This window comes from Phycodurus eques, chromosome 1, assembly GCF_024500275.1.
Source record: "Phycodurus eques isolate BA_2022a chromosome 1, UOR_Pequ_1.1, whole genome shotgun sequence".
Classification (NCBI taxonomy): Eukaryota; Metazoa; Chordata; class Actinopteri; order Syngnathiformes; family Syngnathidae; genus Phycodurus; species Phycodurus eques.
In genome coordinates this window covers 26393014-26419486 of record NC_084525.1, presented here as the reverse complement: position 1 = coordinate 26419486, position 26473 = coordinate 26393014, and the positions used below count along the sequence as shown (strand labels likewise).

The following is a 26473-nucleotide window of genomic DNA, read 5'->3' as shown; positions in this document are numbered from 1 at the left end:
AAAACAATCAAATGTGGCTGTAGCAACCCTTACCTCAGTTTATTTATTACCTCTATTGCCATCATTATCATTTCCCTTTTTGGCTTAGCATTCCTAATATCCTACGGGAGGTTTATACAGTACGTATTAGGAGGCTAGATCGCCCAATCGCATCAGTCTTGGCATTTTAAGGTTGAATTACGAGTGGTTTACCCACCAAACTGTTTGCATTCCGAGGGTCTGCTGTTGCAAAACTCCTAATTAGGAGGTTTGGAGTGTGATTTGGTTTTCTTCATGTGAATGTGTTTCTTTGGTGACAGTGTAAATACCTAAAGATTTTTTTTTTTTAAAGCCGGGGGAGAGGTAAATGCCAAATGTTAAACAGCTCATTACAAGCGGAACATTCTTGACACCTAGTGAAATGTAACTTGGAGATGGAATAAGCAACATGAGTTTCTTTCCATTTTGATTTGCACTATTGTTCACTTTATGAATTGTCAGCAATTACTTGAATTTCTGCGGCTGTACGGTGTGTATGCGCATCGGAACTGGTTGTTCTGTGCAGTTAAGTGTAGAACTTCCTCTCAAATAATACGTCTATGTTTGTCTGATCATTTTAAAGCCTTTCACACACAAACCGAAATAAGTGAGTGAAACGTACAATGCATGAATAAAAGTATCGAGACACATCTCTTAAGTAATCTATCAAATCATCCGCAGTTTGGACAATTGTACGTTTCCAAATTTGAGGGAAAAGTTTGGAGAAAGTTCCTTTCTTTTCCCAGTGCACAAAGGACCATTGGAGGAGTCTGGTGAGGAAGACCTACGGGATGAATGGGTGAAAAAAAAAAAAAAAAAAATCCAAAAGACCAAAATCATGGCGTAAGTCTTCCCAGAAGAGCAGTTATTGCAGCAAAGGGGAGAACAACTCTACATCTATCATCGCTTATCGCAGTAGTGGCTACGAAACATTGTGCAAGACATCAATCGTGATCATATGACATCATTTCTGTGGGCTATGTGCAAGAAATGAATGAATGAAGGAATGAATGAATGAATGCCCTGGAAACTGCTTAATGTCCTCCCAGTGACCGCGAGGGGTGGAAGTGCTAACTAATTGTCATCAGCCTGTCATTTTAACTCAAACGTATCCATTCTTGAATTGCGCCTCAAGTTGACTATGTGGCGTTTATCAGAAGCTAATGCTGATAACACTATTAGCTAATGCTAGTCTGTGCCAATGCTGCAGCTCGCTTACCTTTTAGCTTTGGCATGCTAGTGCTACAGTAGTGCTGTTGGATCTTCACCCAGCCTAGCTGCCAAGCCTTGTGCAGAGAAACTTAGTCGAGAGCTAATTCTAGTGGAACCTCACACAGTTCATTCCAGAACTGTTCGGATTGTCCCAATAGCAAATCAGGTGTGAGGCAATGAAATAAGTAAGATTTTAACATTCGAAACGATCAAAGGGGTAAAATAACTGCACCGTTGTTATCAAGATCGAGAAAAAAAATGTAATCAACATTCCATTGTAACTTGAAGTGTAAAATAGGCTACAACTGTTAATACTAAGAGGTAAAACCAATACAGTGGTGCCTTGAGATACGAGTGACCCGAGCAGTCATTCGGCCAAATGTTTTGCTTTAACTTGCGAGCGCAAACTCAACCAAAACAAACAAAAAAGATATGAGCGGCGTACGGTGGCAGTGACTCAACTCACTTCACAACAAGCAGCAATCCAACTAAACATAAAACCAAGACAATTACACGTTGTGTATTCAAAACAACCACATAGCTTAGCCGTTAGTCCGCTTGCTTAATGTTACCACTTTTTGGGAAATGCCATAGGCCTTTACGCAACAGACTCTTGAACGCAAACGGAGCAGAAATACACGTAGACAGATAATGAGTACTCACCGCCATATTGTCTGCGAAGAATGACAATTACTGTTGAGTTATGACAGCAGTGAGCAGCAATGCACAGAATTAAATGAGAAAGTGTGACAAAAACGGTTTAATTCTATTTAATTATGTCATTGCTGTTTTTTTTTTTTGTGGATGCTATTTTTCTCTTTAACAAAAACTACAATTTTGTGGCGAGGCTGGAACACATAATGGCATTTCCGTTCATTTTAATGGAAAAAGATGATTTGAGATAGATTGAGTGTGGTCAAGGAACAATTAAACTTGTATCTCAAGGCACCACTGTACGTCTCAACTTGAATGACGATGTAGTGCTGCATGTTCCCTTTAAGAATACAAAGAAATAAATCACTATTATGCAAAGGCATAAAAGCAGCTTGTATGACGGCGTAGTGAAAACATAATGCATCGCAGATCTCCACTTTTAACATTTTTAATCATCACACAAATCTAAAAAGATTATGAATTGGCATTAAGTGTGCAGAGAAAGTCACAAAACACCTTGCATGGCGTCACACATGATGTCGGACATTTTGTGTGACTTTACCGGCGTATTTTTCCCCGATTCCGAACTATAAGACTTCAGAGGTTCCACTATACATTCATTTAATAATAATAATCGTAATAATAACGTAACACTGCTGAGTAAAATAACTTCCACCCCTCATAGCAACCTACAGTGCTAGCTATAACCGAGTACCCCGCTTTCTTGACTGAGGTGGGTTTCGAGGCTAAAAGATATTGCAACAAAAAGCCATTGAATTTTCTTATCTTCTCAGAATGAATGTCATTGTGCAGGTTTATGAGAACATGTGCTGTTGTATGTATCTTATGGAGCCCGCTCTTGTACAGAACGAGAATACAGTTCAGATGTACACTTTGACTGACACACTATGGATGTCCTCAAGTGTTTTTGTTTTGTTTTTTTGTTTGTTTGTCTGATGTTCTTAAAACTTCGGGTTCCATACAATGGTATTGTCAGTTAAAGAAGAAAAAATATTCTACAATAAAATTTTGTTGATCCAACTTTCACTCCATTTTGGTGTATCAATGAGTACACGCAATTTGAAGTCAAGTTAAGGTGACAAAAGTAGAAGTGAGTATTTTTGACATCAAAATAGTAAAGTCAACATTTGAATTTAAATTTGAACAAGTGTTCCGACTTGAAACAATATTTGTTCATACAGCTCCATGGAACCGATATAGGCATAAAAACAGTGTCAATATTAAACCTAGGTTTGTCTGAATTGCATGAACGTTGAAACACGAAAATACCTAGGCGATTGAACTATGTCTTTTGTATTTAACAAAATACAGCTGTATTCTATATATGGAACTAATCGACATAATATAAAAGTCGACATTTGTGTTTTCTATGTTGAGTTGACACTTTTTATGTTGTCTAGTGTGTACAAAGAAATCTTGTTGGCACTCAACTTTAGTTTCAACAAGTTTGACTTAACTGATCAATTTGCATCTGATCAATTGAGAATGTGCCTCATACAGACTTAAATCATCAAAAACATCTCAATCAGCCAATTCCTTTCAAATGTGATGTGCAAGTATGGGGTAGTTCCATTATGTATTATAATGCCTCTTTCAATCATTATTCACAATGGAATTTATCTTTTTCATTCAAGATTAAAACATAACATTTATAATATTTGGAACTCTGAATGTTCATACCCATCTTGTTTTGCAAGTGATGTGATTTTCTTTACCAATATCCTCAACACTTCAAACTGACCATTTGCCATTTTCTGTCCCACAATGTATCTGGGCTCCCTCTACTAACATTCACCACAATATGTAACACACGACATATAAGAATATTTTCTTGAGAGACATAAAGGTGTGTGTTTTTGTCAATATTATAAATGTTTACTGTCATTTTATTTGATCATCTTTGTCTGATACTGTGCTTATGTACCTGGATGTATGTACTGTAGTTCTTTTCACATCTTACCACTGAGGACATCCAATGGCCTTGCATAGAGACATCAATGCTGTATATTGGAAACATGTATAACATAAGACTATTTGCAATAGTGTGTAGTCATACAAACCCATGCGTAAGTGACATTCACATTCAAGACCAAAAGCTCCAAGATATTAAAACAGCATGGAGGAAATTGTTGTTGTCTCCTGTGTGAGAGCGTAATCATTATGATTCTGCGTGTGTGGGGGGAGAGGGGGGGGGGGGGTAGCTATCCCAGATGACTTAATGCGAGAGGCACGACACACCCTGGACTGGTCACCAGTCAATTGAAGGGCACACACATATAGTGGGTACGGAAAGTTATCAGAACCCCTTAAATTTTCCACCAACTCCAACTCCAGTGAAGTACCGCAAAGTCGCAGTTCGGCATTTGTATATTTGTCTATTCGCATACTTTTGGGGAAGCCATCCTCTGTTATTTGCTGAAAAACAGTTAGTGACAGCATTGCTTTGGCAAACTTTCTGGTGCTAAAATACGGAGTGTTTCATTATTTTTCTCCATGCACTTAAGCGCCAGCCGCGGCCAAGTAGTTAAGATTGCCGCCTGCCACTTTGGGGATGCCGGTGCAAATCATCAACCGGCAGAAGAATGTGAGTGGGAAGAAAAAAAACTGAAAAACATCAGACTCAGGAAGTGCTTGGCAATATATTTTGTAATGCCGAAGGACCGACTGTACATGTAAAACTTTTAACGAGCAAAGTCTTGGCGCCCAAAACAAAAAGTGCGTCTTGAAATGAAACAACAGACATACATGAATAATTTCACTCATCACACAACATATTTATTGTCCAGGATATTTTTTTTTTTGCTGATTCAGGATCATTTTGTTGGGCTGAATCTAAATATCCCATTGGTTTTGCTCAATCAGGTCAACTTTTTTTTGTTGGTCACCTTTTTGTTTACATGTACAGGCAGAAATTTCCACTTTATAAAGAAATTAAACTAAAAGTCGGAAAGTTACTTTCTTTTATTGTCTACCATTCAAATTACAGTAAGCAAAGTTTGTAACATTTGATTAATAAACTATTGGAAAAAGGTTTTTTTTTCTATTAAAAGCTCTCAGATGAGAAATATTAACATAAATCAACCGATGTCACATAATGTAATCTACTGAGTAAGAAAATCTGGTTTCTTCAAAATCAATTTACCATAAAAACCTAACCTGAACAAACAGATGTCATTCTTTGCCAGCGATGCAAAATTATTTAAAATCAGTTGGGGGGGGGGGAAGACAACTTCCAAAGAAAAACTAAATTGTAACCCTGTGTCATTAACTTTATACTATTCAACCTGCTTATCTAAAAATACATGTATAATATTTAATTTTCATTATTTAACTTTTGTCTTATTCAAGGGGACTCCGCAGAAGTGACCAGCCACCATTGGTTCAATGCGGAGGGCACATTTTATGAACATGCATGTGTTCATGACAATAAAAATGATTAATCTATTCTTCTAAAAGTACAACTTGATGACATCCTCTACATTGCACATCCTTACCTAGGTTACAAACTGCTCCTCTGATATCATTCCGTCACTCCCTGGTAAAAGTACCTCTTCATTCTCCTAATATAAAAACTTTACTCAAATATTTTGACCTTATTCTTGAAAATAAGACTTATTTCTCAATTACCACTTTATCTAAAAAAAATATACAACATTGGTCTTGTAATATTACTTTAATCTTAAAAAAAAAAAAAAAAAAACTAATTCTGATCTTCTACGTAGGTATCTTAAAATATGACTATTTTTGGAATATTACAAATTTATTTTTTTTAAATGTACAACTTTGTTTGTGATGTAGACCGATGTTTTTCTCGAGAATATACAATCGAGAAGAAAAAAAAAAAAAAAGACGACAGCCTTGTCTCTAACAGATTCTAAAAAAACAAAAATACCACCATATCATACTTTAATCCAAAATATGACTTATCTCATAATTGATTTCTTAAAAATGTCTGACTTTATTCTGAAAACATAACTTTGCTCTGGTAATATTACAAATGTAATCTTAAAAAACAACTTGATTTTTGGGAATGTTTCATGTTCAATCTTACCGTGTTTGTTTTTGGTTCCCCCCTGTCCTGTCCCCCCTCCAGCTTGCCCTAATACTCCTTGGTATTCTTCAGTTTCAGCAGACAAGAGAATTTGCACCATAAAGAGTCAGCAATGCATAATAAGAAGGGTCAGAATGCAGAGGGAAAACATCACTAATTCATCAAATGGAAGAGGAGTGGACTTCAAACAAGTAAAAGATAAATTGAAGCAAAGATGATTACAAATACATGGGTAGTTTGTTCAGGTACCCTTTAAGTGTTTTGGGGATAGAAATGTAGTCTTAGTTTGTTATTTGAAAATCAATGATACTCAAGTCTCAGGAGGTCAGGGTTGATCAATGTTTTTAAGGTATGTAAAAAAAAAAAAAAACCATCTACTGAAAGGATGTGAACAAAAAGACTTTATTTGTTATACAATAGTATTATCTTGGTTACATTCATATATAAACTTTTTTTTTTTTTTTTTTTTTTTTACAGAATGCGAAGGATGTTCATAAGATTGCATACCCAGAAAATCGGAAAGAATACATGCACCCAAAAAGGAGCAACGAGACAGAAGTAAAAAAGAAACTATAATGAGTTAAACGCTGCTCGGTTTCACTGTGCTCCTCAGTCAGAAATAGGCCGGCGGGGGAGGGGAAGCAAGAGGCTGCTATACCCTTACATCGATTCAAAAGGTTGATTTTCAGCTTCTAATTTGAGCAGCTTCTTATGGGGAACATTAAGAGGATGGTTTTGTTAACATGAGGCACCATACGCACAATGATTTCAACAACAAAATAAACACCGCTTTTGAAATGGAAACAGGAAGACAACCTATTTAAAAGTAGTGGAAAGTGCACTTAGTGGGTCCACCCAGCACATACCTGGCCCCTTACGAATACAACTACAATTAGAACAACGACCATCGAAACTACCAAGATGGCCAATCCCATGATGCACTATGATCCTGCCTACAATTTTGTGGATTGGGATTGTTTGTGGAGACGGAACCTGCACACTGCACTCGCATCACGAATGCTAACATGGTAGAAGCTGCGGCCATTATTATCTGTGACTATTTGCTCACCCAGTCAGCATACATAGGGAAGCGCTCATCAAAATGGCTGCGATTCCATGGACAACGCTGACCATGACTTTTGCGCCATCTGAATACACAATATGCTAGTACAAATGCCACTAAATATCGAAGCACCACATCTAATGCTACGTTAAAGGAAAATTGGGAAGTTGGCCATTTCCTGCACGAGTTCCTACTTTCTTATTAGAGATTAATTTATGGATACCTGTACAATTAGTTATAGCAGATATCAGCATAGCAACCTGTTCTGCATGCAAAATGGTGTAAAAGTATATTGCTCCTGCTATCTGTTTTGGAAGTAATTTGGTAAAATGTAAATTTAATTCATATCTACTAGCTTTCATAAAAACAGACTGATGTACTCTCAAAGTAGTCAGCCATATTTCTTTATGCTTGCTTCCAATTTGAATTTTTCGGGTGAAGAGATAGCATCTCATTCCCAATATCACCAAAATCTAGTTGTGTGTCCACCTGTGTCCATGCAAACGCAGCCAGTTTCAATACTATCTTCCCCGCAACAAATAAAATGTCATACCCTTAAAAACACCATAATGTTATAATCTACTTACTAAATAGAAATGCCTACACTTTAGACAATGTTAAGCGAGCAGGGATCCCGGGTGCATGTGGTCGGTGGGGCTCAGGCAGCTGACTGTTACAGCATCTTGGACGACAAGGTGGAAGAAATGAACGATCGTCTCCATCGCGAGGAGGAAGCTCTGGACTCGGAAGTTTGCATGGCTTGAAAAACAATCTCGGACCATTAAAATAACACCCGTCTCATTCTGGACTACAAGGAGAACGTAGAAAATGTTTTTAAAAGGACCACATTTGTCCGCAGAGGAAGAGAAAACTGTAAACAAAAAAAATTAAATCTCATGACCATAAAGATTACTAAAAGATATATAACCAAGGCATCGTGAGATTATGTTGATAAAAGAAGGCGATGATGATATGGGAGAGAGAAAGAGAGACAAAGGGAGGGAGAGAAGAGACAGACATCTCTCATGTCCCGCTCCTGACGTTCACACCTCTGGGATGGAGTGATCCATGGCCGACTTCAGCAGGCTGGTGGACATTCTGGGGTACCGAAATAAAGAAATGGCTGGTAAATTGGCAAGTCTGGGAAGTTGTGACAACTTTTAACAGAACTCCAGGACAAAGTTGGCTTCAGTGTGCTTTATATCCTATGTCAGTAACAACCACCACTGCATCATTGATCATTCATTTTCACCATAGTTTTCCATATGACTAGAGAAGAGGTGGAAGAAAATCAAATTCAATGAAAGTAGAGAGAAAAAAAACATATTTGCGTATTGTTGAGTAAAAATGTATGCCTTCCAGAAGCCCATAGCGTAATAACGGCCCATAACGTAACAAATTTGCCCTTTTAAAAATATAACAGGCCCATAACGGATAATTGGTCAACAATGTAATAGGTCCTAACCTGTAAGGAAATAACTTATTACGTTATTTGAACATATTGGAACATGTGAGTCCTTTTTGGCCCTTGTGAGTAATGATGCAGCTGCATTCTGCATGTCTTCAATTGGCAGCTTACCTCTTAATCATGTGCTCATAGATGAACTTGGGCATGATGGTGATGGTCATGGCGGTTGGGGATGTGTTCAAAATATCCTTAATCTGGGAATCCTGGAAATATCATACATGCAGATGTTGCTGTAGCTTTTTCATTAAAACATTCACATGCACCCATTCAACTGTTTTCTCGCACTTGTTGTGTTAAGGGTTACAGGTGAGGTGGAGGACAATCGAGCTGACTTTGGTTGAACACTTAACAGGTTGACAGTCAATCGGAAGACACATTTGAACAAATGTGTTTTTGGAACATCGCAGGAAGCCAAGCACCCAAAGAAAGTGTGTGTGATGCACTGTTTGTGTTCTGTGATGCATAAAAACTGCTTTAATGCAGGGGATATGTAGCAGATCAACCTGTAACACAGAGAGACCATATGATTTTTTTTTTTTTTATAGTTTTAACCCTACCACCTGCTTTAAACACACTTTTTAAACCAATTGTAAATGTATTTGAAGAATGTAGTATGTTCCCGCTTGTATAGCATTACAAGGTATGCTGCATGTCATTAGTGGTAAACTACAAGACAAATGAGATGAAGAGGCTGGTGAATACAGCTGTTCGTCCCACCTTGAGTCCAATAACATTCTGCCCGTTGATCTCACAGATGTAATGGTCAGTCAGCAGGCCATTGCGGGCTGCAGAACCGTCCTTGACCAGTGATGTGATTTTACCAGACTTGTAGATGAAGCCCACATGGCCTGAGCTGTCTTTGTGCATGGTGACAGTGCGCTGAAATGGTCTAGACAGACAAATAGACACGCATAGTTTAGGACTGGTGACTCTGACATAGAGTCACTCAGAACACACCGTTTGGCAGTTAAGTCCTATTGATTGACCAACCAGCAGAGGAAGCCAAAGTAGAAACTAATAAAAACAATTGGAATTGCCGGAAATCTTATTTAAAATCTTATTTGAGACGATGTTTACAAAATTTGCTGATCGAATACTCAATTCTTAATACTGTTTATATAGCTTTGTGAGATTATTTACTGTCTGGGAATGGTGTTAAAACGTCTAATGCTGGGTCCACATCTTTGCAGACTGTTGTATTAGTGAATGTCTATTGTTCAATAAGGGAACTCTTGAGTAATTGGGAAAGCTGAGTTGGAATTAGAAGATTCGACAAACATCCAAAAGTCAAACCAGTCTTCAGTGGTTTTGTACTGGGCCTATGACTGCAAAGACAACATCTACAAATTAGATAAATGCTTGTATAGAATAAACGTAGACAAAAATACAACTGCCTGGAGATGAAAAAGCACTGCAGTCCTGCTTAGTATAAGACAGTCTTACCTGTCCCGGACCACAAGCTCGATGCGGGTCTCTGCTGCAGCCTTCAGCGCCTTGTGGGCCTTATCAACACTCCAACCGGCACAATTCTGGCCATTGATCTGAAGGACCTGGTCCCCAAAGCGCAGCCCAGCTAGGGCGGCGGGGGAGTTGGCCTGCACCAGCTGAATAAACACTCCCTAAGATACAGAGAAAGCAGTGCAAATAAGCCCAAGGAAGCTAGAGAATGGATGCTGGGATAGTTGAGACTACATGAAGCAAATCCAGGACCAAAGTGAAAACAGAAATTATGAGGAACTTAGACAAACAGAAAAGGCAGACGGTGTGAACTATTATAGGGCATATGCACTACCAACTTCCACATTCGGCAAAACAGGTAAAAAGCACTTCCTTTTGGGACGGGAAAATGGCAGAACCCTACAAGCAAGAGACCCAGACAAAGCACCCACAGGAACTTGAAATGTCCACAATGTTCAACACAAGATGTCACCACAAAGCCACCAAAGATGACAATATCCAATGTTTAGGCTTCGTTCATGTTTACGTATGTATGCACGTCACCAACCTGTAGCTATGCTCGTTAGCGCACCATACGCAGAAAGTCTACAAACTATTTTCCAGGTTTGGCCACATGACATTCCGCTTATAGCGATTTGTAACGCAAAATATTTTTTCCTCTAATTGTGCCCTCCACACTAATATAGATTAATATCAAAGTGCATTGCCCATTTAAACCAAACGAGCGTTGTACCTCTAACAGACACCCGTTACTGCTTGCGTGGCTATTCTCCGGCTTTCTACCACATACGAAATGTTAAGTTAAAGACTCAAAATTGCCCATCGGCGTGAATGGAAAATAAATGTTTGTCTGTGTGCCCTCCAATTGGCGGGTGATAAGCCCAAAATAAATTGGAATAGTCTCCAGCTAACCTGCAAGCCAAGACAGGATAAGCGGGATAAAAAAATAGATGAAAGGATACAATAATACTTAATCTTATAAAAACATCTTTGGAGAAATAAGGGACTACCCCCCCCCCCCTCTCTCTAATAAATTCTGGTCAATGTCTGCAGTTGAAGAAGTAAAAACCCCTGGCCACGATGATAGGAATAACAAGAACGTATAGTATGTAGCCAATTACAACAAAAATACTTCACGATGGCCATCAAAGAGTTATCAATACTGACTCACGTTGTCAATTGCCCTGAGGCGGAGTCCGACCTTGCTGTCCTGGTCCTTGCAGAGAATAATTTCCCGCAGGCCTTGGCGAACCTCGGCCCTCCTGATGCCGACGTCCGACCCCGTCACGGGACACACCATCCCCCCAACACCTGAGTAGGCGGGCATTGCCACTTGCTGAGGGAGAAGTGGGGAAATAAAAGGAGGTGGCGGGAAAGGAAGATTAGAGGATTTTTTTTCCCACTAAAATTTACCACATCATCAAAAATAATGTAGAATGGCATGGAGGTGTTGAGTGTTGGAAAATTCAATCTGATATCCTACTCCATCAGTGGATGAGACAGAGAATGCTTCGGAACTTTTTGTATTAGTATATTTCAAAAATCAAAAATTGTTGATTTGACGATACGACCAAATGTCAAGACAGCACAGATGGTGCGAGGGTGACATGAAAGCAACATGCACGCACGCACACACACAAGTGAAGACAACACCTCCTCTAACACCACAATGCTCCATGCCTGTGGTGAGTCTCCAGGGAACAGAATAATCATGCTTTGCTGTGACAAACAAGCTGCTCATAGCTCTTTTTATTTCTCTTTTTATTATGTTTTTTGAAGCCTAAAAAAACATGGATGTAAAAAATGGATGTAAACATTTTGAAGAAAATAAATGGCTTTACTCTTTTTGTTTAAACATGGTAGTGTGTAAAAACAGGGGATGTACATGTGGCAATGAACAAATGCCGAATGACTTAGCCTAATTTACATGGCGGCAACAACAGAGAAAAAACTTTTTGAAAATATTCACAGACAGACAACAGTGTCAAAACAAACCTCGTTCACACAGAAAAGAACACAAAATTCTGTATTCTGTATGCCAGGCTACTAGTTTCCACTCAACGCATGCGCACAGTCTTCCGAAAATAAACTTTCTTGAACAGTGTTTGTCGACATAAAATCAGTTTAAAATGTAACTTCTTATGCAAGTAATGTCAGTCGTCTGGATGCTGCAAATGAAGTAAATGTTCTCTTCGATTGAGAAGTCCTGTGAACATTATTTTGTTGTTTCAACCTTGTTGTACTCACAGATGCCCAAAACGAACACTTAAGATTCCTGAGCTTGTCCGCCATTTCTACAGACAACGGTGTTCAGCGTTTATGCTGCAAGATTAACATTGTTCAAAAGATCCAACAGGAAACACATTCCACCCACCTCCTGAAAGTTTTATTTATGGCTCCACAAAGATGTTGACTTGAAAACAACCTGCCACAATGGCATAGTATTTATGAAGTTAAGATAGAATGTCCTTAATTTTTAGTTGAGTTGTGATAAAGACAAAACACATCACACTTACATTGTTGGCCACAGGCAACAAGGCCAAGTTTCTCTGCACTTCATCGCTGTTGAGGCTTAGGCCCATGTACTCTCCCAGCTCTTCCAGATTTGGGTACAAACCTACAAGAGAGAGAACAATTATGCAGTTATCATTATGCAGTCAAATGTTCAAAGGAAACTGTGTCTCACTAAAAATCCAAAGGTCATTTCGAGCATTACGTTTCATCAGTCATAAATGCAAAACAATGGTTTTATTTTCATGATTGGGGTTCACTTTCGCTTCATTTTACACACACACACACACACATATATATATACATATATATACATACATACACACATATACATATATATACACACATACATATATATATATATATATATATATATATATATATATACACACACACACATATATACATATATATATACACACACATATATACATATACATATATATATATATATATATATATATGTATATATATATATATATATATACATACACACACACATATATATACATATATATATATATACACACACACATATGTATATATATATATATATATATATATATATATATATACATACACACACACACACATATATATATATATATATATATATATATATATATATATATATATATATATATATACATACACACACACACACACACACACACACATATATATATACACACACACACACACATATATATATACACACACACACACACACATATATATATATATATATATATATATATATATATATATATATATATATATACACACACATATATATATATATACACCTATGTATATATGTACACACATATATATGTGTATATATATATATATATATATATATGTGTGTGTATATATCATTCCGGGAGGCTTGACGAACCGCTGGACATCCGTGTAAATAGGGCGTTCAAAGTGAAGTGAGCGGCGTGGGAGCCATGGATGACAGATGGCGAACACAGCTTTACTAAGACTAGGAGGCAGCGCCGGCGAGTTACGCCACAATTTGTGAATGGATTGTGGATGCTTTGTCTCACGTGTCTGCTTGCACTGTTGTTCGAGCTTTCGCACGGCAACGAGACCTAGCGAGTTTGATTGAGAACTTGCCCAGCTGTTCATTTCAGATACAGAAGAGAAGGACTTTGATGGATTTGTGGATGAGGATTGATAAAAAAATAACGTGAGTACATTGTTAAATACTTCAATAAAGTACAACCAAACTCAGTTTTGCTCCCGCTGCCTTTTTAAAAACATTGTTTTCGCGTGCATGCATGCTACCGTATGTTTTAAGCTAGCGTATGTTTTACCATGCCTGCGCCCAATAATACGGTGCGCCTTATGCATGTGTTAAATACAAAAATAGACCCCGTAACTGAGACTGCACCTTTTAATACGGTGCGCCTATGAAAATGTGGTATACAGAGATTATATATATATATATATATATATATATATATATATATATTTATATATATCTGAGAGAGAGAGAGAGAGAGAGAGAGAGAGAGAGAGAGAGAGAGAGAGAGAGAGAGAGAGAGAGAGAGAGGCCATGTCTTTTTTTTTTTGTGCGCGCTCGTGCCCGAGATTCTCAATAGAAATTAATAGTGTGGAGGGGTGGCACCATCGCTGAACTCCCAGTTCAAGATAGCAGGCACGCTACACTTGTGCAATCTATGTAATCTCTTTGTTGTAAATATTTAATAATGTAATATTTGCAACACTGTACTGCACATTAGTTCCTTGCAGAGGACACTCTTTGGCTCGCTAACTTATTCCCAGTCGCCGCTGCTATACTTGCGCCAATACACAAACACGCGCGCACCTTGCGTGATCTCGACCTCAGTAGCGCATCTCTCCCTGTGTGCTTGTGATCACTTTGTTCTCGATTCAAAGCGGGCTTGCTTGTTTTCCGGTCATTCTCTTAAAAATTTTTAATTCTCCGTTCTTACACAACTAGTCATGTTGTTTGATGAGAATACAGTGACTATACCCTAAGATATAAACTGTATGAACATGGCTAATGTTAATCTGAGTTTGCTCCGTTCTCTTTGTCTTCGAGTTCCTCTTCCACATCAGGAAAAACAGCCCCTCCTGAATGTCCTTAAACTCCCTCCTACACCCCCAGCAAGCCTCTTCATCCATCCCTTCATCTGAAACAACCTCTGCCTCCCTTCCCTCTCCCTCTATTTTCTCTTTCTCAATGATACCCGATCCTAGCACAAACCAACAGCCAGGGCCTGTCTCCATGGTGACTCACAGCTAACAGACGTTAAAAATAAAAGACCCAATGCCCACAGCACTCAAGAGAAGGGGTGGAAAAAGAGAAAGAGGAGGCTGACACATAGAACTTACTTAAAACTTAAAAAAAAAAAAACATCATTACTCATTTGTTGCTTAATGAATTAAATATTTTATTATTTGTGCATTCATTTAAGTAACAAATGTCAAATGTAGAGCTGTCACTATCAAATGTTTTAAGAATCGATTCTATTGATTATTCCATCAAATACTCGAATAATGCCACCCACTGTTGACAAATGTTTTCTGATCAGTGAAAGGGCCGACAGTCCGGGCACTAGCACATCGTCGCACAACATGCGAGTAACATTTAAATTTGCAAAAGTTGATGTAACTTTAACACTATAGTCACTTCAGAGTAAACATACATTTTCATATGAGCCAGAAACCAGTGGGATGCACGAGTGCACCGACGGCATGCTGAACTTACCTGGAGGAGGATTTACAACAAAGGATCTAGCCCCGTCCGTCGTGCTCGCCTGCTATTTAATTTTCTTACAAATTCCCCCACGATAATCCCATTACTTTACACTCCCACTCGATCTCGGCTTCGGGGTGTGTTGACAACAGACAATTATCTTCGTTTGCAGGTAGCAAGTTATGCTAAGCTAAGCTAGATGGAGAAGCTTCAACATACACAGAGATAAGTTTAACTGGGCAAGATGATTTAGTGGATAAAGGCTTGCTCCTGTAAAGTAGTGATGAGACGTACTGTGTCAGGACAGCATCTTTTTCAGTACTAGTTTCCTTAGAACGTACCATGAGCTGCACTTTGTGAACACTTTGTGAACACCGTGGAACAGGCATGCACACACAGCATCACTGCACAGTGAATACACTGCAGAGTGTAGTCTACCAACATCATACAGTACATTCCAACTAGCTATGGCAAGGTTACAGTGCATTCTAACTCATGATAGTATGGTATATTACATTAGCTAAGTTAACAAACACGTCAGTACATTCATTACCTTTTTGTTTGGGCGGCAGAGCTGCTTGCCAATTTTGAGTTTGCTTGTGAATCTTTTCTAATTGTGTAGTATCATTTTAGAGTTGCTGCTGTGGGTACACCAGCAGCAACTCCATTTTTAGTTTAACGTGACCCCAAACCTTGGACATTCTCTGTCTTTTTGGGTTTTCTGCACTGGTCGACATGACCACAGTAGCACCAACCGAGTTCGTGCATCTGCAGAAAACGTCCAGGTGGAAAACATGGACAGTGGCGCAAACATGGTTTCACTGAGCTTCGAGGCAGAAATTTTGTGTCGACTTACTTTATTTTATTTTTGTCAACTTATCCGGGTTATTCGATTTTTTTAAACTGGCACCAGTAAAAATAGCAACGATGGTTAATAAAATTATGAAATAATAGAAGACTGTGCCCCATATGGAGGCAATGCATAAAGTTAACATTACAACTTTAAAGTTGTATGCAGGGAACATTTTGCTTCATTCTTAATTCTATGAGTTAAGGCAGTTTCAATTTGGAGGTTCCACTGTACTTAAAATTAAAACTTAACACATGATATATTGCACGTAAAACTTACAGGAAGAAGGCATCCCAGCAATGTCAGGCTGTGGCTGGTCACCTCCCTCAGTGATGCCTGGCATGGCAGGGTTGGTGGTGGTGGTGGTGGTGGTGGTGGTGGTGGTCTGGGCGAACTGGGCCTGGGCCTGCGCGGCAATCAGAGTGAGCATTTAAGTGAAGGAATCCATCTGACCTTTGAGTTGATACTGTCGCTGTCCAATGTAGTGGTGTCACGATACCAAAATTCTGACTTTGATACTATCCAGTACTGCAACGATACCATGGCAAAAATAAAACACATCAGTAAAAGCGGTGGAATGAAAATTGACAAAACTAAAATTTCAAATACGATTAGAATACTAGAATAATCTGAAAAAAATAATGTAATAAAGTAATTACCCCAATCATTTTTGAAAAATAATGTAATAAAGTAATTACCCCAATCATTTTCTAAAAAACAATTAGATCTATGCCTGCATTATCATATAAATAATATAACAAGTGTGTGTGTGTGTGGGGCGCCACAGTGGCCGACTCGTTAGCACATCTGCCTCACAGTTCTGAGATCCTGGGTTCTAATCCGGCCTCGGCTGTGTAGAGTCTCCGGGTACTACGGTTTCCTCCCAGATTCCAAAAACATGCATAGTAGGTTAATTGCAGACTAAATTGCCTGGAGATAAACCCTAAAAATGTTTCAAATGCCTATATTAGTAGTTAACCACAAATATACCCCAAACACTTTTATCACTTTATAATTTCACACTCACCTAAAAAATTACCCTTTAAAGGAAATGGCCTAGAGCTAAGCACATACAAAGACAAAATATTAATTTTGCCATGAAAGGAAAATGGTATATTTTTTGTTAAAGTTTTGGGAAATAGGTGTGTTTTTATCCAATAGTTTTAGTTGTGTTCTACAGAAGAAGAAAAAATTGTGTATGAGTTTGTGAATGGCAAATCAAGTACCTAATTATCCAAGGTTGTCAGGACTTTTTTTTTTTTTTTAAACAGTCAGGGTGATCAGCTGATGTCTTTGCCCTTTAGAAAACAATGTGAACAGAGGATGATGGAGTTTGTTGGATTGCTATATTAACCATGCAATACACTATGAACAAAACAGGTTTTCACTCGGTGTTAAGCTCCACAGTGTCAATAGAGGAGGTATTCTAATCTATCTAAATGGTGGCGCTAAGGAGTTCATGGAGGTCGCATTATATTAAAAGTCTAAATAATCACATGATTGGCTTCAGACAGTAAGGCTATATATACAAAACAATTATGGGTCAATTAGATTCAGTGCAATGTGCAGAGAGATGGGGAAATGAGAGTCGGAAAGCAGGAAAACTGTGAGGACCTCTTAAAAACAAAAAACAAGTTGTACATTATTAAAGAGGCTTGAGTGCACATTATTGGCTTCAACCTGATGTCTGCATCAGAAGATTCACATTAGGACTGCTTGGCAAGCACAGAGCATGACATTGAGCCATCTACTGGAATCATCGTTCAGTCACGTTTTAGAGTAACAAATATTCAGCATAACCCTTTTAGTCCATTTTTACTCAGGTCACACACAAAACAAGATAACATGAGGCTGCACATCTTACCGTCATCACCTTGTCAACCTTTAGGTCCTCCAGGGATGGATACAGAGACATCCTGTGTGGGGAAAACACAGTACAGGTGACATGCTATGGTAAAACAAAGAAGCAAGAGAACAAACCAGATGTAACCGTTTAATGACTCTTTGATGTAACAAAGAGTAGGAATAAAGTAACAATACTGTGACATTGCATTGTTTTCTGTCAAGGTACAGAAAAAAAAAAAAAAAAAATATATATATATATATATATATATATATATATATAGACTGTTGCTGTCTGATTTGTGCACTTAAGGAGAGGTAAGACTGTCCTAATACAAACCATACTTAGACAACCAAGTAAAACATGTTTTTAACAATTGGCTGGCACTGGTACTCAATAATGTTTATTCTGTTAACAAAGTTCAAAGAATAATGACAACCTTTTGTTGCCTTAATAACCCAAATGGAGATAACACTTATACTGTTCAGGTTTGCGCAGAGCTGGAGCCTATCCCACCTGACTTCAAGCAAAAGGCGACATTGGATAATGAACGTAATGTTTTGAGCAAATAGTTTATGACAATTGCTGGACTGGTTGAAGAACACAGATTAAATTCAAAATCAGGTAAGTAAATTAAGCGATCAACTCTGAATTCTAGTATTTTTGAAATGTTAATTGGCCTCTTTTAATTATGTTACACATTTGTTTAACGTGTAAAGAAATGACAAGATCAATGTTTAATCACCAGTATGGAAAAACTATCATCAAATGTTGTTACTTTATAGTTAGTTATATTACCTAACTCAAAGTGCAGCATTACATAAACTGATGGATTGATGATCTACAGCTATAAATATGACATTAGTCCAAGATACAGAAATCACATACAGTATCTCAAATTATCTCAGATGATGCAATTCCTACCCTCACCTATGGTCACGAGCTGTGTGTCTTGACCGAAAGAACAAGATCCCGGATACAAGCGGCCGAAATGAGTTTCCTCCGCAGGATGTCCGGGCTCTCCCTTAGAGATAGGGTGAGAAGCTCGGTCACCTGGGAGGGGCTCACAGTAGAGCTGCTGCTCCTCAACATTGAGAGGAGCCAGATGAGGTGGCTGGGGCATCTGATTAGGATCTCGCCACCCTTTGCAAAATGGTCATTGAACCGGACTATTGCGAGATTAGTCATTCGAACTGCTCTAAGTACTACAAATTAGTACAACTACAAATTCCTTGTGTTTTTTGGACATACTTTGCAAATAAAGATGATTTTGATGATTCTGCCCGACGCCTCCCTGGTGAGGTGTTACGGGCACGTCCCACCGGGAGAATACCTCGGGGACGACACAAGACACACTGGAGAGAATAATGTCTCACAGCTGGCCTCGGAACACCCCGGGATGCCCTCGGAAGACCTGGATGAAGGGTCTGGGGAGAGGGAAATCTGGGCATCACTGCTAAAGCGACTGCCCCCGTAACCCGACCTCGGATAAGCGGAAGAAAAATGGATGTATGGAAGGATGATGCAATTTAGCATTGGGAAAGTGTCAGTGTATGAACATCAATGTGCTGTACATACAGTGGGGCAAAAAAGTATTTTGTCAGCCACCAATTGAGCAAGTTCTCCCACTTAAAAAGATGGGAGGCCTGTAATTTTCATCATAGGTATACCTCACCTATGAGAGATAAAATGAGAAAACAAAAAAAAATTCTGAAAATCACCGGCTGATTTTTAAACAATTTATTAGAAAATTATGGTGGGAAATTAGTATTTTGTTAAAAACAAAAGTTCATCTCAACACTTTATTATATACCCTTTGTTGGCAATGACAGAGGTCAAACGCTTTCTGTCAATCTTCACAAGGTTTTCACACACTGTTGCTGGTATTTTGGCCCATTCCTCCATGCAGATCTCTTCTAGAGCAGTGATGTTTTGGGGCTGGCAACACAGAGTTTCAACTCCCTCCAAAGATTTTCTATGGGATTGAGATCTGGAGACTGGCTAGGCTACTCCAGGGGCCTCATGTACAAAAGGTGCGTACGCAAAAAAACGTGGAGTATATTATTTTTCAACGGCAAAGTTCAGAAGTATCAAGAGTGAAATGACCGTGGAAATGTGCAGTCATGGCAACTTTATGCCTGGCGTACGCATGTTTCTACACCATTTGCTGCTTTGGCGACACTTAGGGGTGATGCTGGGAAACTGTTATAATAAATCTGCACATCAGAGACACATGAACAATTAATACCCGGCAACATTTGATCTCAACAATGTAAAAGAGGCAAGGACTGAGAATTTGTTAACTAGTGTATTTAATGAATCACTGATATTTCTGAGGACACCTATTAATTGATCCAGGCTATCATTTATGCTGCCTGTTGCCCTCACAATCATTTCTTGTGATTCCACTGGGGGAAAAAAAATTAACAAAAACGGGTCCTTTGAATTTACTTTATGTGAACATTTACATCGGTTGCACGTGATTAAAATGTGTTAAAATTACATTGAGGAGAAAACGGGTAAATTATGTAATTTTTAACACATTTTAATCATGTGCAACCGATGTACATGTTCACATTAAAGTAAATTCAAAGGACTATCAGTGTGCACGGGTGAGGACACGGCTCGTCGGGCGGGCAGCGGCAGCCTGTTGTTGGAGCGTCAGAGACGCTGGGGATGCCGGAGGAGAGGGCAAGAACGGTGGACGAATCCTCCGCGTCTGTGACACTATATAGACACCGGGGAATGTTGACGAATCCCCTGAACATGTGCGCTCATTTCCACGTTGATTGGGATGTACGAAGGAAATGTGCTTGGATTCATGCGTACGCACAGATTCATACATCTGGATATTTTTGTGCGCATGACGTTTTCTGGATTTGAGCGTACGCCATGTTTCAATAGGGAATCCACGCAAGTCTTTGTACATGTGGCCCCAGGACCTTGAAATGCTTCTTATGAAGACACTCCTTCTTTTCCCGGGCGGTGTGTTTAGGATCATTGTTATGCTGAAAGACCCAGCCACGTTTCATCTTCCATGCCTTTGCTGATGGAGGAGGTTTTCACTCAAAATCTCCCGATACATGGCCCAATTAATTATTTCCTTTACACGGACGGATCAGTCGTTCTGGTCCCTTTACAGAAAAACAGCCCCAAAGCATGATGTTTCCACCCCCATGCTTCACAGTAGGTATGGTGTTCATTGGATGCAACTCATCATTCTTTCTCCTCCAAACACAAGTTGAGATTTTACCAAAAAGTTCTATTTTGGTTTCATCTGAACATATGACATTCTCCCAATCCTCTACTGGATCATCCAAATGCTCTCTACCAAACTTCAGACGGGCCTAGACATGTACTGGCTTAAGCAGGGGCACACGTCTGGCACTGCAGGATTTGAGTCACTGGCGGTGTAGTGTGTTACTGATGGTAGCCTTTGTTACTTTGGTCCCAGCTCTCTGCAGGTCATTCCCTAGGTCCCCCCATGTGGTTCTGGGATTGTTGCTCACCGTTCTTTTGATCATTTTGACCCCACAGGTTGAGATCTTGCGAGGAGCCATCGTGCTCTCTACCAAACTTCAGACGGGCCTAGACATGTACTGGCTTAAGCAGGGGCACACGTCTGGCACTGCAGGATTTGAGTCACTGGCGGTGTAGTGTGTTACTGATGGTAGCCTTTGTTACTTTGGTCCCAGCTCTCTGCAGGTCATTCCCTAGGTCCCCCCATGTGGTTCTGGGATTGTTGCTCACCGTTCTTTTGATCATTTTGACCCCACAGGTTGAGATCTTGCGAGGAGCCACAGATCGATGGAGATTATCAGTGGTCTTGTATGTCTTCCATTTTTTAACAAATGCTCCCACAGTTGATTTCTTCGCACCAAGCTGCAGATTCAGTCTTCCCAGCCTGGTGCAGGTCTACAATTGTGTTTCTGGTGTCCTTTGACAGCTCTTTGGTCTTGGCCGTAGTGGAGTTTGTCGTGTGACTGAGGTTGTGGACAGGTGTCTTTTATACTGATGAGTTCAAACAGATGCCATTAATACAGGTAACGAGTGGAGTACAGAGAAGCCTTTTAAAGAAGAAGTTACAGGTCTGGGAGAGCCAGAAATCTTGTTTGTAGGTGACCAAATACTTATTTTCCACCACACTTTGCTAATAAATTCCTTAAAAATCAGACAATGTGATTTTCTTGATTTTTTTCCCCTCATAGGTGAGGTATACCTATGATGAAAATGACAGGTCTCTCCCATCTTTTTAAGTGCGAGAACTTGCACAATTGGTGGCTGACTAAATACTTTTTTGCCCCACTGTACACGTTAAAGTGAATGTCAGCTGTCATGTTATCTAAAATGGCTCCAACATTAGAAGAACAAAATTTTAATTTGTGTGTCACATGTTTGAAAATAAGTTGTTGAGAAAGCAATAAACAACACATTGAAGCAATTGTATTTGAATTCTGTCAAAATGTCAGCTTATGGAGAAGAATGTAGGAACAATGGTGACGGGGCAAACACGCAACATAAAAAAAGCACCCATGTGTACGAAAGAGGAAATGAAAGCCGACAGTCAGCTGACTGACATTAAATGCAGTACAACAGGCACGTATTGTAGCAACAAGTAGTGGTAACGTGGGTCCCCCTTCCCATGTGCTCACCACCTGTGGGAGAGGCCATAGGGGTTGGGTGTAGTGTGAGCTGGGCGGTGGCCGAAGGCGGGAACCTTGGCGATCCGATCCCTGGCTACAGAAGCATGGACGTGGAATGTAACCTCTCTGGCAGGGAAGGAGCCCGAGCTGGTGTGTGAGGTCGAGAAGTTCCGACTAGATATAGTCGTGCTCGCCCCCACACACAGCTTGTGCTCTGGTACCAGGCCTCTTGAGAGGGGTTGGAGTCTCTTCCACTCTGGAGATGCCCACGGTGAGAGGCGCCGAGCAGGTGTGGGTATACTTATTGCCCCCCGGCTCGGCGCCTGTACGTTGGGGTTCACCCCAGTGGACGAGAGGATAGCCTCCCTCCGCCTACGGGTGGGGGGGACGGGTCCTGACTGAACTGCTGTTTGGTACAAACAGGCACAAACAACAGAGTACCCACTCTTTTTGGAGTACTTAGATGGGGTACTGGAGAGCTCTCCCGCGGAGGACTCCATCGTTCTGCTAGGGGGCCTCAATGCTCACCTGGGCAATGACAGTGAGACCTGGAAGGGCGTGATTGGGAAGAACGCCCCCCCGATCAGAAGAGTGGTGTTCTGTTATTGGATTTCTGTGCTCACTCTGACTGTGCACGGCAGTAAGTCGGACAAAAGCCAGACAAAAAAAAGCAAGCATCACTAATTCCTCACCATCAAAGCATCACAATCACAAAATTTGATGTGACAAAATCACTCCTCCGGGGAACAACAAAACAAGAGTGGGAGAAATGGAGAGATTTTATTTTCATGTTCATTTCAAATGAATTATGTCACTTTAACCATATAGTGCAAATCCAGCCTACTGTATGCTGTATGCCCATGTATAAGCAGCATACTTATCGCATTGTAATATAATTATAAACCCATATCAACCACCCATCCATACTGAGCACAAATATCCCCACCACTATGTCATTTTCTTTGCTACCTGCTTACGTCCTCCTGACTTTTGACACCCAATAAATGTGCATTGAGTTCCTATAAGTGCATCATTTTGACCACAATCACCAGTGTCTGACATGTAGCACTCACAGACTCTACTCACTTTTGTCCTCTTAAACACTACACCATTGTGTTGGCCGACACAGCGGCCCATTTGAGGACAGCTCGCTGTTTATTTTCCGGGAGCCATGTTATATTTGTTAACATTAAATCCACCTCCATTAAGAATGAGTGTGTCAGCAACATACGGGAAAATGCATTTTGGCTGCTTGTTTTTATGATTACATAATACATACACTCCTTGTATTACCAAGCAATATTAGTTGAATGCTTCAGGATGACCACCTATCTTTGAGTATGCATTAAAACACACATGGATATGAAGCATACAACAAAAATACACATTTATCCTGATTATTAATAGGAGTATTAAACAGTAGTCCATGAATTTTTGTATGTCTTTATATGCTAGTATTACCACTACTTGTACAAGTATCATTAAGAGCATTGTTCTCACAGCCTCATGAATGTATCCTTCATCTCTGCCTCTCTAGATAGACAGCCCATTCCGAGGCCATCTGGTATTGATGAAAACATACTTTTTTCCTCAAATAGTTGCGAGCTGCGGCGGGAGTTTATCAGTCCATTTGCTGAGAATACTAGGCTTTCTTTTTAGGGATGCCTTTATTTACACTAAGGCTTGGTTATGGTGGAGCTGGACAAGCTGATGTCCACTGATTGCTCATCAGAGAATTCCAACATCTGTACTACAATGAGAACGGAACGTGTAACTGCCTCACATTAAGTTTCGACTTCCATCTAGAGGCACAACATTACTTCCCTGTTTGAGATTAAAGACATTTATTTTGTTGTGTCTTACTGTAGTGTGTGTGTGTGTGTGTGTGTGTGTGTGTGTGTTTGCTTCTACTTTGTTGAATTCACTGGTGAGTTACACCCCATCCTCACGCTATGTCATGCTACGGTCTATTTGAGGAGGGAAATTTAAGTGGACAACACACCCAGCGATTTATTAACTACACTGCATCTATCAGAACGTAGGGGTACACAGTATATGTTCTTTTATGTCCTTTTGCCTAGTGTCCACAAAATTGAAACATATTTGAGGTGATCACGTTTTTTTGCTGTTGTTTTTTTTTTTTTTTTTTTGTACATCCCAGGTGATAATTTGCAAAATCTTTCAGCATTCGGAGAAATAAACAGGTGTCAATTACTGTTTTTCAGGCAACGACAAACAAATAAAACACACACAAAAACTTCTTTAAATATTCTCGAAGGATTTTAGCATGTGTACAAGTAACTAACTGTACATTTCTCACTAATTTGTCAGGGGTCCGGATTTTGAGCAAGCGTTTAATGCAGGAGAACCTGCAGAGTATAGGCCATTTACAGCTCGGTGTGCATTTGATCCAGGAACTAAAACTAAAATTGATTGATCGTTGCACCATTTTTGTTCTTAAAATTGTGTACATATGTACTTTACAAAAACCGAAATGGCACCTTGTAGGAACAGCAAGAAAGGGGAAGATAGCTCTCAACCTGCTCCATCTAGGAATATGCCTTAAGATAACTTTTTGGCCTCTACAGCAATAAACCGGATTGGGTCAGGGGGAAACAACATGAAATTTAGCAAAAGAGAAGGTTTTGCATTACCGTTTCACCACAAGAAAAATGCTAAAAGAAGCTTAACGTGTCCAACCCCAAACATACTGTGGGTCGTTACAAAACTGAGGCCTTCTTAGAGCTTTGCTGGGGGAAAAACAGGTGGGGGAGAATAGAGTTGTGACTGTAATTCGGGAAAAAAATAAACCATGCCAGAGTCAGTGACGCTATTTTGCAAACTATTTTACACATTAATTTACATCCACAGGATGTCAAGGACTCGGTAAACGAGGAGCCAGCGTTGATGTGACAATCCAAAACCTAAACAGGAAGTCTTTAGGTTCATAAGAAATACTGTCTGCATACATGGCAGCAATTTCTTTAAAGCAACCAAATGGCAATAAAGGCGTTTAAGGTTTATTAGGGTTTGGGTTACGTCATGGGGAAGAATAGTCATATGATAACAAGTTACGACATCTTTCAACTGCAAATCAAGTGTAGCGAACATTTAATGACTTTATTTTAGTACATTCGTTAAACTGCAAACGCCGCGGGTATGTTATAATGTGGCAAGGGTTAAGGTCAGTACGTTTGCCTACAAAAAATCGCACGTCTTTCTTTGTTCCTAAATAGTGACGCACAAACATAGCAGCTAGCATTTACCGTTAGCCAAAGGAAGCCAAGGTGGATGGAAGGTATAGAGCTTCTCAACATCAAACGTGAAACCCAACAGACTCACCTGTAAAGTATTGGCTTGAAAGTCGGCTTGTTGTTTGAATTTTTTTTAAAGTCTCCGAAAGAGGTGTGGACCAGACTGTAAATACTGTACGTCGTTTTTCTTGGTCTCTCGTCTCGTCGTTGAGGTCTGAAGGGGGAATTCTGGAAAGTGACGTCACCTCAGCAACCCCACCCACACCATCCGTGTCACATGATTTATTTATTTTTTATTATTTTTTTACATCTCGTTTGCCTGATTGCATAAGAAGTCATTTTTGAACGTTTTTGTAATAACGAGGGGGGGGGGGGGGGGGATACAAATTCAACAAGAGTCCAGTTGCTTCGATTCGATCTACACAGACATCAAGAAAAAAACAATTTAGAGCAAGAACATGGGTATTTTTTGTATTGATATTCTGACAATAAATGAAAACAACTCAGGCTTTTATGCTATTAGGCTAACGATATGACGACTCACACTCACCAAACTCGTGCATAAAGACCTCTCACCACTCACACTCACCCCAATTAAATCTCACACACCAAAAAACCTCACTCACCCCCCCAAAAAAACACACATTTATACTCACACTCACCTAAAAAAAAAACACTAATTCAAAAAAATCAGAC

General features: G+C 39.6%; 1 protein-coding gene across 1 annotated transcript; it reads right to left on the bottom strand.

The window, feature by feature from the left end:
- Positions 1-6342: 6342 nt before the first annotated feature.
- On the bottom strand, positions 6343-26026 carry sdcbp2 (syndecan binding protein (syntenin) 2). Its single transcript, XM_061685407.1, has 9 exons — positions 25866-26026; positions 17902-17953; positions 16317-16443; positions 12462-12562; positions 11117-11281; positions 9931-10106; positions 9205-9376; positions 8599-8690; positions 6343-8117 (listed from the first exon to the last, which is right to left on the bottom strand). The coding sequence occupies exons 2-9, from the start codon at positions 17950-17952 to the stop codon at positions 8063-8065; spliced, it is 939 nt and encodes a 312-aa protein (XP_061541391.1). The 5' UTR covers position 17953; positions 25866-26026; the 3' UTR covers positions 6343-8062.
- Positions 26027-26473: the final 447 nt, after the last annotated feature.

Excerpts from the sequence above, each read along its gene's own strand:
- sdcbp2 (XM_061685407.1), bottom strand. The coding sequence starts at position 17,952 with ATGTCTCTGTATCCATCCCTGGAGGACCTAAAGGTTGACAAGGTGATG. Across the intron at positions 12,563-16,316 it reads TGCTGGGATGCCTTCTTCCT|GTTTGTACCCAAATCTGGAA; the intron begins GTAAGTTTTACG and ends TCTCTCTTGTAG. Across the intron at positions 8,118-8,598 it reads TATGAGCACATGATTAAGAG|AATGTCCACCAGCCTGCTGA; the intron begins GTAAGCTGCCAA and ends TCGGTACCCCAG.